General features: G+C 45.3%; 1 protein-coding gene across 1 annotated transcript in view; it reads left to right on the top strand.

Moving 5' to 3' along the window:
- Nucleotides 1–17488, top strand: part of LOC139260081 (sperm-associated antigen 16 protein) — a 1616547-nt gene that overhangs the window by 59316 nt on the left and 1539743 nt on the right. The window contains exons 3-4 of the mRNA XM_070876216.1: nt 3678–3776; nt 15073–15200. Of these exons, the coding sequence (XP_070732317.1) occupies nt 3678–3776; nt 15073–15200 (227 nt within the window). The remainder of the gene's footprint in view (nt 1–3677; nt 3777–15072; nt 15201–17488) is intronic.

Here is a 17488-nt window from a genome sequence, read left to right as displayed (position 1 = left end):
TATTGATTCAAGATACTATTGCAGCTGTGAAGAAGGATGATATGTTAGAGGGATCATCAAACGAGGCCATATGGGTCAAACTGAAAAACAAAGCAGGATTGATTACACTGCTGGGAGTGTACTATAGACACCCAAACAGTGGGAGGGAGATAGAAGAGCAAATATGTAGACACATTTCTGAGAAGTGCAAAAACTATAGGAGATTTCAACTACCCTAATATTAACTGGGGTAAAATTAGTGTGACGGGTATAGAGGGTGCGGAATTACTAAAATGCATTTGAGAACATTTTTAGCCAGTATGTAGCAAGCCCATACTGGAGTTGTGGTTCTGGACTAAGGGAATGAAGCTGGGCAGGTGGATGGGTTATCAACGGGAGAGTATTTTGGTGCTAGTGATCACAATTCAGTTAGATTTAAGGTAATTATGGAAAAGGACAAGGATAGACCAGGAATAAAAGTTCTAAATTGGGGAAAAGCTAATTTTGCTAAGCTGAGAGGCGATTTAGCCATAGTGGACTGGAAACAACTACTTGAAGGTAAATTAGTGTCAGAGCAGTGGGAGGCATTCAAGGAAGAGATCCGGGGGGCTCAGACCAAACATGTGCCCTGAAAGAAAAAGGGTGGGACTAATAAATCTAGAGCCCCCTGGGTGTCTAGGGACATACAGGGTAGGATAAAGTAAAAAAGGGAGGCTTATGACCGATACCAAGGGCTAAATACTGTGGAATCTCTAGAGGAGTATAGAAACTGCAGATGTGAAATTAAAAAGGATATTAGAAAAGCAAAGAGAGAGCATGAAAAAATTCTTCGTAAGTAAAATCAAGGAAAAGCCAAAGATGTTTTACAACTATATTTAAAGCACGAGGATAACTAAAGAAAGGGTAGGGCCTATTGGAGAATATGAAGATAATCTGTGTGTGGAGGCAGCAGATGTGGGTATAGTTCTTAATGAATACTTTGTATCTGTTTTCACAAGCGAGGGGTGATGCAGACATTGCTATCTGGGGGGAGGAGTGTGAAATATTAGATCAAATAAACATAGTGAGAGAGGAGGTATTAAGGGGTTTAGCAGCTTTGAAAGTGTATGTCCCCAGGTCCAGATGAAATCTATCCCAGGCTGTTAAGCGAAGCAAAAGAGGAAATAGCAGAGGCTCTGACCATCATTTTCTAATCCTCTCTGGCTTTGGGTGAAGTGCCGGAAGACTGCTAATGTGGTACCTTTTGTTTAAGAAGTGAGAAAGCGATAGACTGAGTAATTACAGGCCAGTTAGCCTAACCTCAGTGGTGGGAAAATTATTGGAAAGAATTCTGAAGGACAGGACAAATCTTCATTTTGAAAGACACAGATTAATCAAGGACAGTCAGAACGGATTTGTTAAGGGAAGGTCGTGTCTGACGAACTTGATTGAATTGTTTGAGGAGGTAACAAGTAGGGTCGATGAGGATAGTGCGTTTGATGTAGCGTATATGGATTTTAGGAAGGCTTTTGATAAGGTCCCACATGGCAGACTTGTCAAGAAAGTAAAAGCCCATGGGATCCAGGGCAAAGTGGCAAGTTGGATCCAAAATTGGTTCAAAGACAGGAAGCAGAGGGTAATGGTTGATGGATGCTTTTGTGACTGGAAGGCTGTTTCCTGTAGGGTTCCGCAGGGTCCCTTGCTTTTTGTGGTATACATCAATGATCTAGACTTGAATACAGGGGATATGATTAAGAAGTTTGCAGATGATACTAAAATCTACGGTGTGGTTAATAATGAAGAAGAAAGCTGCAGACTGCAGGAAGATATCAATCAACTGGTCAGGTGGGCAGAACAAATGGAATTCAATCTGGAGAAGTGTGAGGTAATGCATTTGGGGAGGGCTAACAAGGAGAGGGAATACATATTAAATGGTAGGACACTGAGAAGTGTAGAGGAAAAAAGGGACCTTGGAGTGCATGTCCACAGATCCCTGAAGGTAATGGACCAGGTAAATAAGGTGGTTAAGAAGGCATATGGAATGCTTGCCTTTATAAGCCGAGGCATAGAATGCAAGAGCAGGGGGATTATGCTTGAACTGTATAAAACACTAGTTAGGCCATAGCTTAGAGTACTGCGTGCAGTTCTGGTCACCGCATTACAGGAAGGATGTGATTGCACTGGAGAGGGTACAGAGGAGATTTAAGAGGATGTTGCCGGTTCTTAGCTATGAGGACAGATTGGATAGGCTGGGTTTGTTTTCCTTGGCATGAAGGAGGCTGAGGGAGACCTCATTGAGGTGTATAAAATTATGAGGGGCCTAGATATAGTGGATAGAAAGGGCTTATTTCCCTTAGTAGAAGGGTCAACAACCAGGGGGCATAAATTTAAAGTAATTGGTAGAAGGTTTTGAGGGGAAATTTCTTCACTCAGAGAATTGTGAGATCTGGAACTCACTGCCTGAAAGGGTGGTAGAGGCAGAAACCCTCACCACATTTTAAAAAGTATTTGGATTGCACTTGAAATGCCGTAACCTGCAGGGCTACAGACCCCAGCTGGAAAGTGGGATTAGGCTGCTGGCTCTTGTTGGCCGGTTGGGACACGATGGGCCAAAATGGCCTCCTTCCGTACTGTAAATTTCTATGATTCTATGAAGGGAGGACACGTCACCTAGTCACTGGCTGTTTCCTGCCGGGGTAAGCTGCCGTGGGCACCGACTGGTGGCCGCTCCACTCCCACATGGCAATTTCCCCCGCAGGGAGGAAATGGTTTGCTGCCGTGCGGTAAGAGATTGGCGTGTGGCTGAAGGGGCAGGAACACTGGCGGGGAGGTAACCTTCTCCGCCAGTAAAAGGGACGAGGGCAATGTCTCGATTGTCGGACACTCCGCCCTGACTGAGCAGTAACTCCTTTCCGTCCCATTACCGCCTCTTTGATGAGGCGGTAACGGCTTTTTTTAAAAAGGGGTAATTTCGGCCCCATAACCTTTTTCATTTAATAATAAATTAAATGGCATGTAGAACAATTCGAGTATGATTTGGGCTTTCTGTTTGCAAGTTGATTTCTTAAAATTGAAGTCTAGGTGAGTACTTTTATTTCAAAGAGATTTACCAAAATATAATTTGATATATAAAAAAAATAAGTCATTACACCTCTCCATGTTGGGTGGCAGAACCTTGAGAATCCATGGTATCTGGATACTCTAACTGCTGCTGATGGTGTGATTTCTTGGAGTCCTGTGGGTGCGAGTGAACTCTCAATGTCTAAAATTGTGGTCCCACTATTTCCTATGGGAGCAGTTCTGGAGTGCTCGGGGACATTCACTGTTCGTGACTGTATGAAGCAATATAGTAGTGAGGGAAGCTCAATTTCAGGTGTCTGAGTCGGTAAGAAAATTGTTTTTTTCCCCAAAAAGTTAAACCAGAGTCTCTCTCTTTCCCAGTATAAAATGGAATAAAAAGTACTGATCACCCTCTTTGACAACTACCCCTTTTGGAAGAAAAACTATGTATTGAAAAAGGCACAGTGACAGCTGGGAAGATTTACTTGGGTGAATCTTAATAGGAATCATTGGAATATTTGAAAATATGTAAGACTTTTCTAGTATGCAGAACAAGTTCTAGAAGTGTCAGTTGAAAAGATCCTCCTGAAGGAAAACCTGTGTTTCCAATAAATAATCTACTTTTTCCTTTCTCAGTATTCTGCTTTTTGGTTTCTTAGATTCCTCCTGATGATGACTTCAGTATTCTAGAAGGAGATGAAAATTTGGAGAATATAGTGAAAAAAATACAGCAACGAAATGAGGATTTAAATGCTGCAGTAAGAAACTTTTATTGATATCAGCATGGATTTGAGTATATAGTTTAGTGCAAATGGAATGTTTGTTGATTTGATTCTTGCGGAGGCAATACTGGTGGTACTTCTCCAGTGTTTTGAGGTGTCTACTGTATATGGTCCACGTCTCTGAGCCATATAGGAGAGCAGGTATCACTACTGCCCTGTACACCATAAGCTTGGTGCCAGATTTGAGGTTCTGGTCTTCAAACACACTCTTTCTCAGGTGACCGAAGGCTGCGCTGGCACACGAAGCAGTGTTGGACCTCGTCGTTGTTGTCTGCCCTTGCTGATAGTGGGCTCCCGAGGTATGGAAAATGGTCCGCGTTGTCCAAAGCTGCGCCATGGATTTTGATGACCGGGGAGCAGTGCTGTGTGGCAGGGTCTGGTTGGTGGAGGACCTTTGTCGTACAGATGTTTATTCTAAGGCCAAAGCTTTCGTACGCCTCGGTGAAGATGTTGACAATGGCTTGGAGTTCGGCCTCTGTGCGCAGACGCAAGCGTCATCCGTGTATGTAGTTCAATGACGGAGGATAGGACGACCTTGGATCTAGCCTGGAGGTGACGAAGGTTGAACAGGTTCCCATTGGTTCTATAGTTTAGTTCCACTCCAGCGGGGAGCTTGTTGAGAGTGAGATGGAGCATTGCAACGAGGAAGATCAAGAAGAGCCTCCTTGATGAAGTGCAACATCCCCACCGGCACTTGGGAATCCCTGGCCCAAGACCACCCTAAGTGGAGGAAGAGCATCTGGCAGGGCGCTGAGCATCTGGCAGGGTGCTGAGCACCTTGAGTTTCGTCACCGAGAGCATGCAGAAAGCAAACGCAGGAGCGTGCGGCAAGCCAGACTCCCCACCACCCTTTCCTTCAATGACTGTCACAGGTGGGACAGACAGAGACTGTAATTCCCGTATTGGACTGTACAGTCACCTAAGAACTCACTTTTAGAGTGGAAGCAAGTCTTCCTTGATTTCGAGGGATTGCCGATGATGATGATTTTGGTTCAACTAAGTATTTTAGTAGCTCCAGTGGTGACATTGAACTTGCAAGTGTTGAATGTTTTTACACAGCATTGTTTTGGTGAATGTTTACTAACTGGCAAGAATGCTTCAGTAAGCAGCATATTTACTTACTGATTGGTTAAGTTAAGGGATTCACTTGTATGTTAAAATTAATTTTAATTCAGTGAAACGAAAAAGAAAGAACTTACGTTTATATAATGTATTTCATGACCCCAGGACGTACCAAAGTGCTTTACAGCCAATCAAAAATTTTGGACTGTAATCACTGGTTGCCTCATTTCCTACATAACAGCAATTTGCACACAGCAAGATCCCACAAACAGCAATTAAATAAATGACTAGATCATCTGTTTTAGGTGTTGGGTGAGGGATAAATGTTGGCCAGGGTTGATGGGGTCTCAGTTTAATGTTTTATCTGAAAGACAGAACCTCCGACAGTGCAGCCTAGGTTATGTGCTCAAGTCTTTGGAGTGTGGCTTGTACCCAACAATCTTCTGAATCTGAGAAGAGAGCTATCACTGAGTCAAGTCCCATTCAACCATCGCCCCTGTGCTTGCTGACCTACATTGGGATCCAGTTCAACAACGCCTTGATTTCAAAATTCTCATCCTTATTTTCAAATCCCTCCATGGCCTCACCCCTCCCTATCTCTGTAATCTCCTCCAGCTCCACAGATGTCTGCGCTGCTTGAATTCTGCCCTTTTGAGCATTCCTGATTATAATCGCTCAACCCATTGGTGGCATGCCTTCTGTTGCCTAGGCCCCAAGCTCTGAAACTCCCTGCCTAAATCGCTCTGCCTCTCTTTCCTCCTTCAGGATGCTCCTTAAAACATACCTCTTTGACCAAGCTTTTGGTCACTTGCACTAATTTCTACTTATGTGGCTTGGTGTCAAATTTTTATCGCATAATACTCCTGAGAAGCACCTCGGGATGTTTCACTATGTTAAAGGCATTATATAAATACAAGTTATTTTATGCAAGCTATTTAGAAATTTTGCCGAGTTGGGCACTCACTGATATTCAGCTACAACTTTTAGTTCTTCACAAGTTAATGTACCTGCCTTTTAAACGTCTTAAAATATGTGAGGATCGGGAGGGCGGGTGAGGGCAGGGTATCGGAGGCTGGAGAGGAGGTAGTGAGTTGGTGGGGGGTGAGCGGCAGAGGCCGGAGGGGGGTTGGAGTGGAGTGGGGTGGGGTGGGAGGGGCGGGGCTGGAATCAGAGATTGGAGGTCTTATGAGTTTGGAATGGGGTTCCGGTGGCCTCGTGGAGGAAGATTGGAGTCCCAGGGGGGAGGGGAGATAAGGGGGGAGATGAGAAGTGTCATGGGGGTGTCCATTTGTGGGGGGAGGGAGTTGGCGAGGCAGGGTTGCTGGATCGAGCAGCTAAGTGGAAAGGCACTTACCTCCTGGATCCAGCAATCCTCAACTTCCTTTAGTTGCCAGGTTCCCCGAGGCCTGAGAAACCAAGCTACCCAAAGTTGCAGCCTCATTATAATATTTAAAGAGCCAAACCTCCACAAAGGAGGGGGTTGGCTGCTCACCCCCTCCGTCTTGCCTCCGTTAAAACTGGAAGTAGGTGGGTTGGGGTTGCGACTCAATTTCTACCACTTTAACCTCCCGCCTGAGCCAAATCCGCCCAATTTTTGGGGTTAAAATTTCCCCCATTGTTTACATTTTGTACATGATTGCAGCGCACTATGTTATCATGCTTCTCAAATGCAGCACTATAGGAAGTTTCAACAATAATTTCTTATGATGTAAAAACCTAAAAAGTGACCAAACGCTTCACTTTTTCCACGGTTTCTTCAAGAGTTCGTTCTCAGTCAGGTTTTAGTTACCAGGCTTGCAAGGAGTGATTCTTCTTAAGCATGACTGTTTAGATTTAACTGTGGCATGCAATGCTATTAGAAGATTGCAACTGACCGCTATTATTGTAGCTTCTACGGAGGCATCAGCCACTTCCTGAATGATATTACTTGGCTATACTCTTATGGTGTATGAAGAAGGTAAATAAACAAAGGACATAAATTGCCTGCTTTGTAGGGTACTCATTATTCTTCAATTGATGACCATCTTACATATATTGTTATCTCGTATAAGAACATAAGAAAATAAAAATAAGAGCAGGAGTAGGCCACCTGGCCCCTCGAGCCTGCTCCGCCATTTAATAAGATCATGGCTGATCTGATCATGGATTCAGCTCCACTTCCCTGACTGCTCCCCATAACCCTTTATTCCCTTATCGCTCAAAAATCTGTCTATCTCCACCTTAAATATATTCAATGACCTAGCCTCCACAGCTCTCTAAGGCAGAGAATTCCATAGATTTACAACCCTTGAGAGAAGAAATTCTTCCTCATCTCAGTTTTAAATGGGCGGCCGGCCCCTTATTCTGAGACTATGTCCCCTAGTTTTAGTTTCCCCTATGAGTTGAAATATCCTCTCTGCATTCACCTTGTCGAGCCCCCTCATTATCTTTATATGTTTCGATAAGATCACCTCTCATTCTTCTGAACTCCAGTGAGTATAGGTTCAACCTATCTTCATCAGTCAACCACCTCATCTCCGAAATCAACCTAGTGAACCTTCTCTGAACAGCCTCAAATGCAAGTATATCCTTCCTTAAATACGGAAACCAAAACTGTACGCAGTACTCCAGGTGTGGTCTCACCAATAACCTATACAATTGTAGCAGGGCCACTCTGTTTTTCTACTCTATCCCCCTTGCAATAAAGGCCAACATTCCATTTGCCTTCCTGATTACTTGCTGTACCTGCATACTCACTTTTTGTGTTTCATGCACAAGGACCCCCAGGTCCTTCTGTACTGCAGCACTTTGCAATTTTTCTGCATTTAAATTATAATTTGCTTTTTTATTTTTTCTCCCAAAGTGGATAATCTCACATTTTCCCACATTATGCTTCATCTGCCAAGTTTTTGTCCACTCACTTAGCCTGTCTATATCCCTTTGCAGATTTTTTGTGTCCTCCTCACAATTTGCTTTCCCACCCATCTTTATATTATCAGCAAACTTGGCTACATTACACTCGGTTCCTTCATCCAAGTCATTAATATAGATTGTAAATAGTTGAGGCCCCAGCACCGATCCCTGCGGCACCCCACTAGTTACTGTTTGCCAACCGGAAAATGATCCATTTATCCTGACTCTCTTTTCTGTTAGTTAGCCATTCCTCTATCCATGCTAATATATTACGCCAACCCTGTGAACTTTTATCTTGTGCAGTAACCTTTTATGTGGCGCCTTATCGAATGCCTTCTGGCAATCCAAATACACCACATCCACTGGTTCCCCCTTATCCACCCTGCTCATTGCATCCTCAAAGAATTCCAGCAAATTTTTCAAACATGATTTCCCTTTCATAAAACCATGTTGACTCTGCTTGATTGAATTATGCTTTTCCAAGTGTCCCACTACTGCTTCCTTAATAATGGATTCCAGCATTTTCCCAACGAGAGATGTTGGCTTAACTGGTCTATAGTTTCCTGCTTTTTGTCTGCCTCCTTTTTAAATAGAGGCATCATCTTACGGTTTTCCAATCCGCTGGGACCGCCCCAGAATCCAGGGAATTTTGGTCGATTACATCCACTATCTCTGCAGCCACTTCTTTTAAGACCATAGAATGTAAGCCATCAGTTCCAGGGGACTTGTCCACCTTTAGGCCCCAAGTTTCAACACGCGGCAAAACAGGCGCCCCTCCGAGCTGGGCGCCCGTTTTTCGCGCTGAAAACGCCGCCTGAAAAAAAACGCGCTATTCTCGAGCGCTTTGCAGCTCGATGTCTGCTTGGCGTGGCGCCCAGGGGGCGGAGTCTACCACTCGCACCGATTTTGTAAGTAGGAGGGGGCGGGTACCATTTAAATGAGTTTTTTTCGTGCCGGCAATCCTGCGCGTTGGAGCGTTCGCGCACGCGCAGTGTGAAGGAAACATTGCCCTCGGCCATTTTTGTAGTTCTTTGTAGCTGTTCAATTTTTACATTTTTTTAATAAAACCATATTGCCCTTCCATGATCAGTACTGAGGCTTCTTGCAGCTTTCTTCCCCTGCCGTCGGTTGGGCCCGTCGGGAACGACTGCCTCAACTTCTGAGGCTTCCTGCAGTCTTCTCACTGCCTCTCCCCCGCCCCCTGCCGTCAGTCGGGCCCGTCGGGAATGGCTGCCTGAAGCACTTTCACACAGGTAGGAACATGGTTTATTTAATCTTTTCTTTGCTTATAAATGTTTATTCAGGTTGGATTTATTTGTATAATATTTGTATAAGTATAACTAAGGATTTATTGTAGAATGTAATGACTTCCCTTCCCCCCACGCCCCCACCTCGTTCCCGAAGCCTAATTTGTAACCTGCTCCTGATCTTTTTAATGTGTAGATAAGGTTTTTTCAAGCCTACAAAAATCTTCACTTGCTCTATTCTAAGTTAGTTTGGAGTACGTTTTCACTGTGGAAACTTTCAAATCAGGCGTCAGTGGCCGGACACGCCCCCTTTTGGAAAAAAAAATTCTGTTCAAAAGTGAAACTTTTCTACCTGACTAGAACTGCAGAAAACTTAAATGTGGAGAATTCCGATTTCTAAGATACTCCGTTCTCCACCAGTTGCTCCTAAAAATCAGGAGCAAATCATGTGGAAACTTGGGGCCCTAGTCCCATTATTTTACTGAGTACTACTTCATTAGTGATAGTGAAGTAGCCCCTTGATTAACCACTGTTGGGATGTTTTTAGTGTCTTCTACCATGAAGACCTATACAACATATTTGTTCAACGTCTCTGACATTTCCCTGTTCTCCATTATTAATTCCCTAGTCTCATCCTCTAGGGGACCAACATTTACTTAAGCCACTTTTTTTTTCCTTCTTATGTTTATCAATCCTTGTGGACCATACCGGGGTATAGTGGTGTTATTGGTAAGAATTAGTCAATTTCAGTTAAAACTAGCATCAACAAGCTTACAAATCATCCTGATAATTAAATAGGCAAGGCTTAATTAGGCCTTCCTCAACCAAGGAGCAAACCATCTTTCTGAAAATAGAAGGCTTCACTTTGGGGAATGAGTGTCTGTCAAAAGTGACGAGCAGGCCACAACGGGTGGCAGGGTAGAGATTTACTATTTCCCCTTCCTCCCAACTTTGTTTCTTGTACCAATCAATGGCTCATAATTATTGCACCCTTCATTACTGGAGGACTTGGTATGCAGCAGAATTGTGAAAGTGGACAGAGCACAACAACAACAACTTGCATTTATATAGCATATTTGACATAGTGAAATGTCCCAAGGCGCTTCACAGGAGTATTGAGACAAAAAATTTGAAACCGTGCCACAGAAGGAGAAATTATGGTAGGTGATCAAAAGCTTGGTCAAAGAGATAGGTTTAAAGGTTAGTCTTGAAGGAGGAAAGTGAGGTAGAGAGATTTAGGCAGGGAATTCCAGAGCTGAAGGTCATAGCTGCCAGACTGGGCCTGCAACAAGTGATGAGAGAACCAACACGAAGTTAAAAACCTACTTGACCTCGTCCTCAACAATCTATCTGTCGCAGATGCATCTGTCCATGACGGCATTGGTAGCAGTGACCATCGCACAGTCAGTGTGGAGACGAAGTCCAGTCTTCATACTGAGGACACCCTCCATCGTGTTGTGTGGCACTACCACAGCATTAAATGGGATAGATTCATTACAAATCTAGCAGCTCAAAACTGGGCATCCGTGAGACGCTGTGGACTATCAGCAGCAGCAGAATTGTATTGCACCACAATCTGTAACCTCATGGCACGGCATTTCCCTCACTCTACATTACCATCAAGCCAGGGAACCAATCCTGGTTCAATGAGGAGTGTAGAAGAGCATGCCAGGAGCAGTACAAGGTGTACCTAAAAATGAGGTGCCAACCTGGGGAAGCTGCAACACTACTTGCATGCTAAAAAATGGAAGCAGCATGCTATGAACAGAGCTAAACAATCCCACAATCAACCGATTAAATCAAAGCTCTGCAGTCTTGCCACATCCAGTCGTGAATGGTGGTGGACTATTGAACAATTAATGGGAGGAGGAGGCTCCATGAATATCTCCATCGTCGGCCAGATGTGCCGAGTGGATGATCTATATTGGCCTCCTCTAGAGGTCCCTACCATCACAAGGCAGTCATCAGCTAATTTGATTCACTCCACGTGATATCAGGAAACTGCTGAGCGCACTGGATACAGCAGAGGCTGTGGGCTGTCGTGCTGAAGTTTTGTGCTTCAGAACTAGCCACAACTCTGGCCAAGCTGTTCCATTACATTTGGCATCTATTCAAAAATGTGGAAAATTGCCCAGATTTTTCCTGTCCATGAAAAGCAAGAAAAATCCAATTTGGCCAATTACCACCCCATCAGTCTACTCTCAATCATCAGCAAAGTGACAGTGCTATCAAGTGGCACTTACTCAACAATGACCTACTCACCAATGCTCAGTTTGGGATCCATCAGGACCACTCTGCTCTAGACCTCATTACAGCCTTGATCCAAATATGGACAAAAGAACTGAATTTTAGAGGTGAGGTGAGAGTAACTGCCCTTGACATCAAGACAGCATTTGACCAAGTGTGGCATCAAGGGGCCCTAGTAAAACTGAAGTCAATGGGAATCAGCGGGAAAACTCTCCACTGGCTGGAGTCATACCTAGCACAAAGGAAGATGCTTGTGGTGGTTGGAGGTCAATCATCACAGCCCCAGGGCGTCACTGCAGGAGTTCCTTAGGGCAGTGTCCTTGGTCCAACCATCTTCAGTTGCTTCATTAGTGACGATCCCCCCCACCATAAGGTCAGAAGTGGGGATATTCACTGATGACTGCACAGTGTTCAGTGCCATTCGCAACGCCTCAGATAATGAAGCAGTCCATGCCCGCATGCAGCAAGACCTGGATGACATTCAAGCTTGGGCTGATAAGTAGTAAGTAACATTCGTGCCACACAAGTGCCAGGCAATGACTATCTCCAACATGCAAGAATCTAACCACCGCCCCTTGACATTCAACAGAATTACCATTGCCGAATCCCCCACCATTAACATCTTGGGGGTCACCGTTGACTAGAAACTTTACTGGACCAGCCATATAAATACTGTGACAACAAGTGCGGTTCAAAGGCTGTGTATTCTGTGGCAAGTGCCTCATCTCCTGACTCCCCAAAGCTTTTCCATCATCTACAAGGCACAAGTCAGTAGTGTGATACAATGCTCTCTACTTGCCTGGATGAGTGCAGCTCCAACAACACTCAGAAATTTACACCATCCAGGACAAAGCAGCCCGCTTGATTGGCACCCCATCCTCCACCTTAAACATTCACTCCCTCCACCACCGGCGTACAGTGACTGCAATGTGTACCATCTACAAGATGTGCTGCAGCAACTCACCAAGGATTCTTCGACAGCACTTCCCAAACCCAAAACCTCTCCCACCTAGAAGGACAAGAGCAGCAGGTGCATGGGAACACCACCACCTCCAAATTCCCTTCCAAGTCACACACCATCCTGACTTGGAAGTATATTGCCGTTCCTTCATTGTCACTGGGTCAAAATCCTGGAACTCCCTTCCTAACAGCACTGTGGGAGTAACTTCACCACACGGACTGCAGCAGTGCAAGAAGGCAGTTCACCGCCACCTTCTGGAGGGCAATTAGGGATGAGCAATAAATTCTGGCCTTGCCAGCGATGCCCACATCCCATGAATGAATATTTTTGATGGCTGGAGTTGACAGAGACTTTGCTTGCCTGACAACAAGCATTTTCTGGTGTCTTCCAGGGGTGTGCAAGGGGTGCTGGAAGAGCCTTGCCAGAAATTGAAGCAGCATTCCAAAACTGGCCTTGGACCATAGAGTTATGTGTTTTTAAGGGGAAAAAGTGTTTGGCATGAAATGGAAAATGAAGTAACTTGGAGGAAGCTTTAGCAATGGACATATAGGACTTTCATGTGATGTCAGTTGAAATAGTTAGGTCAAGGATGTTGATGGATGACGTACTACTAACATGGAAACCATCAAAGAAATATAGTGCCTTTCACGACTACTGGACGTCTCAAAGTGCTTTACAGCCAATGAAGTACTTTTGGAATGCAGTCACTTTTGTAATGTGAGAAACTCGCAGCCAATTTGCGTACAGTAAGCTCCCACAAGCTAGGAATAGGAGGTGTTCCTTGTGTTTGGTACAGATTATTGGTAGTTGCATGATTGGCAGGGTGGAGGGGGGGAGGAGGAGAGACTTGTGCATTGATTAGTGTGTGAGGCTAGTGTTGCAGATGATAGGAGATGGCCTTTGAAGATGCATTCACTGAGCTTGACCAGCGGTCTGAGGTCCTGAAGCTTCTTTGGGCACTGGAGCCAGATGGTCGGGGTGACACAGCTGGCAGTGATGGCTTTGGTGATGCAGTTCCACATTGTTCTTTCAGAGAGCCTCCTGGCCCCTGTGGGTAGAGGGCCGCTCTAGCAGAGTTGACCCCCTGCACAAAGCTGGAGTGTTGCCTGTGAGACCCTGGGTGCCTCTTCCCTTGTGGTAGAGAGTTCCACATTCTAACTACTCGCTGGGTAAAGAAGTTTTAACAACTGTACACGTGCAAATCTTGTATATGCGCAGATACTCTGGTGTCATCTGCAAATTTTGATATTGTATTTGTGATTCCCGAGTCTAAATCATTTATGTAAATGGTGAACAGCATTCGTCCCAGAACTGACCCCTGTGGAACACTACATCCCACCTCCCATCAGTCTGAGTAACTACCTTTAGTGTCCTAGATGGTAGATGTCACAGGTTTTGGAGGTGCTGTCCAAGAAGCCTTGACACGTTGCTGAAGTACAGACTGCAGCCCCGTGAGATGGTGGATGGGGTGCCGATCAAGTGGGTTGCTTTGTCCTGGATGATGTTGCACTTCTTGAGTGTTCTTGGAGTTGTACTTACCCAGTGGAGAGTATTCCATCATACTCTTAACTTGAGGTGCGGTTAGTTCTGGGGCACAAGTCTTCAGCATGACAGCCAGGATGTTGTCAGCTGTTTCTTGATGACATGCGGAGTGCCTCAAATTGGCTGAAGACTGGCATCTGAGATGGTGGGGATCTCAGGAGGAGGCCCAGCTGGAGCATCCATCAGCACTTCTGGCTGAAGGTGATTGCGAGAACTTCAGCCTTGTCTTTTGTGCTCACACACTGGGCTTCACCATCATTAAGGATAGTGATGTTCATGGAGCCTCCTTCTCCGGTGAGTTGTTTAGTTGTGCACCACCATTCATGACTGGATGTGACAGGACTGCAGAGCTTTGATCTCATCCGTTGGTTGTGGGATCACTCGGCTCTGTTTTTAGCATGCTGTTTCCGCTGTTTATCATACATGTCCTGTGTTACAGTTTCCCCAGGTTGGCAATGTTCCCTGTAATTATTTTTTAAGGGTCTGCGCGGCCCATTTAAACTTCCGCACATGCGCTGTTTTTCCATTGATATAGCAGCAAGCGGCCTGTGCGGGAGCTTCAAACGGCAACATTGCAGGTTGGCATCTCATTTTTAGGTACACCTAGTGCTGCTCCTGGCATGCTCTTCTACACTCTTCATTGAACCAGGGCTGATCCCCTGGCTTGATGCTAATGGTAGAGTGAGGGAAATGTCAGGCCGTGAGGTTACAGATTGTGGTGGAATACAATTCGCTGCTGCTGATGGCCCACAGTGCCTCATGGATGCCCAGTTTTGAGCTGCTAGATTCTGAATCTCTCCCATTTACCATGGTGGTAGTGTCACATACGACATGGTGGAGGGTGTCCTCAGCGTGAAGACAGGATTTCGTCTCCACAAGGACTGTCATTCCTACCAATACTGTCATGGTCATATGCATCTGCACCACGTAGATTTGTGAGGATGGGGTCAAGTAGGTTTTTCCCTCATGTTGGTTCTCTCACCACCTGCAGCACCCCAGTCTGGCAGTTAAGTACTTCAAGACTAAGCCAGCTCCATCAGGAGTGGTGCTACTGAGCCACTCTTGGTGATGGATACTGAAATCCCTTAACCAGAGTAAATTCTATGCCCTTGCTATTGTCAGTGCTTCTTCCAAGTGGTGTTCTGAATATGGAGGAGTACTGATTCATCAGCTGAGGGAGGGTGGTAGGTGTTAACCAGCAGGAGCTTTTCTTACTAGTGTTTGACCTGATGCCATGATTAGATTTATAAAGTTCAGTATTTAGATTAAGTTCTTCATGTAGATGTCTAATTGTCTGATATAAAAATTTTCTTTTTTCCAGGCCCAGGAAGGTGTTTTCATTTCGGAGCATCCAGTGTCCCAAAGGCCAGAAGTAGTTGATGATTTTCTAAGAAACTTTCTTATCAAAATGGGAATGATGAAAACGCTTGACTGTTTTCAAACTGAATGGTAAAAATGGGTTTATTATGTATATGCAAAATCTGCACAATGTTAACTTTGAGCTGCTTTCTTCCCATTTTATCATGTCCCTTTTTAAAATTACATGTGTAGCCTATATAAGTCTCATTCACAGGCTAATTTGTAAGTTGGATGCAGTGGTAATTTCTCCTTGTTGTCTATATCCAGATTTCTATTTGGTTTTCAACATAACTAAAATAAATCTAATGCAGTATTACAATTCACTGGTGTTGGAGGCAATTAATTTTCTGTAGTTTTGCAGATTTGCCTAATATCGGCCATAAGGTATAATTCAATTCTGTAAACCTCTTTGAAAATGGGATTATATCAACATATTTTAGTTCTAATGTCATTAGATGTGACAATTATTGTGTTCCTAGCACAGATGAGGCTGCACACAGGGAGGTTAAAGTAACAGCAACCTCAGTCTTTAATAAGACACTTTAGAGTGAGGAACAGGCCTTAGGGGCCGACTTATATACAGTGCTCCTAAGGGATGCTGGGATCCCTTGGGATTTCAGGGGATGAGCTCCCTGGTGGCAGAACATGGGAGTGCATGCTTTACAGATACACAACATCACTCCCCCCGCTCTCCCCCAAAGTCAAAGTGAAAACTATTTACAAGGTGAGGCGGTCGGGAGCCTTTCTTTCCCTGGTGGATCACCTCGGTACAAATGTCTGTTCTGGTGTGTTGGCTGTGCCCTTGCTGGGCTGGCGTGTTGTTGGCCCTGCAGGGCTGCTAGGTGAGCCTGGCCTTGCTGGCTGTTGGGGGTGATGGGTTCAATTTCCTAGTCTGTCGTTGATCCTTTGGGTGGGTGTTGTGGGCTCGAAAAAGGTGGTGTCTGCTGTGGGTTGTTCAGGGCAGTCTGTGAACCGCAGCCTCGTTTGGTCCAGGTGCTTTCTGCAAATTTGTCCATTGTCTAGTTTGACTACAAACACCCTATTCCCTTTTTAAGCTATCACTGTGCCTGCGATCCACTTGGGACCATGTCCATAGTTCAGCACATACACAGGGTCATTCAGATCAATTTCCTGTGACACAGTGGCGTCACCATCATTTACATTCTGTTGCTGCCGCCTGCTCTCTACCTGATCATGCAGGTTGGGATGAACCAGCGAGAGTCTGGTTTTAAGTGTCCTTTTCATGAGTAGCTCAGCCGGGGGCATCCCTGTGAGCGAGTGGGGTCTCGTGCGGTAACTAAGCAATACTTGGGACAGGCGGGTTTGGAGTGAGCCTTCTTTGACTTGTTTAAGGCTCTGTTTGATGGTTTGTACTGCCCGCTCTGCCTGCCCATTGGAGGCTCTTTTAAACGGGGCCGAGGTGACATGTTTGATCCCATTGCGGGTCATGAATTCTTTAAATTCGGCACTGGTGAAACATAGCCCATTGTCACTGACCAGTATGTCAGTAGGTGGCAAACATGGCCCTCAGGCTTTCAATGGTGGCGGTGGCGGTGCTTCCCGACATTATTTCACATTCTATCCATTTTGAAAAAGCATCCACCACCACCAGGAACATTTTACCGAGAAAAGGGCCCGCATAGTTGACATGGATCCTCGACCATGGTCTGGAGGGCCAGGACCACAAACTTAGTGGTGCCTCTCTGGGCGCGTTGCTCAACTGAGCACATATGCTGCATTGCCGTACACAGGACTCGAAGTCAGAGTCGATACCGGGCCACCACACGTGGGATCTGGCTATCGCTTTCATCATTACTATACCCGGGTGTGTGCTGTGGAGAATCGAGATGAATGTCTCCCTGCTCTTTTTGGGTAGCACTATGTGGTTACCCCACAACAGGCAGTCTGCCTAAATGGACAGTTCATCCTTTCGCCACTGGAACGGCTTGATTAGCTCATGCATTTCAACGGGGATGTTGGCCCAGCTCCCATGCAGTACACAGTTTTTTTTTTACCAGGGACAGCAGAGGATCTTGGCTGGTCCAAGTACTAATTTGGCGGGCCGTGACAGGTGATTTATCATTTTCAAACGCTTCCATGACCATCAACAAGTCTGCGGGCTGCGCCATTTCCACCCCCGTGGTGGCAATGGTAGCCGACTGAGAGCATCCGCACAGTTCTCGCTGCCTGACCTGTGGCGGATGGTATAGCTATACACTGATAGCACGAGTGCCCACCTTTGTATGCGGGCTGAGGCATTCGTATTTATCCCCTTGTTTTCAGCGAACAGGGATGTGAGGGGCTTGTGATCGGTTTCCAGCTCACATTTGAGGCCAACCAGGTACTGATGCATTTTCTTTACCCCGAACACACACTCT

This window comes from Pristiophorus japonicus, chromosome 3, assembly GCF_044704955.1.
Source record: "Pristiophorus japonicus isolate sPriJap1 chromosome 3, sPriJap1.hap1, whole genome shotgun sequence".
In the NCBI taxonomy this organism is placed as follows: domain Eukaryota; kingdom Metazoa; phylum Chordata; class Chondrichthyes; family Pristiophoridae; genus Pristiophorus; species Pristiophorus japonicus.
This window is presented reverse-complemented; position numbering and strand designations above follow the sequence as displayed.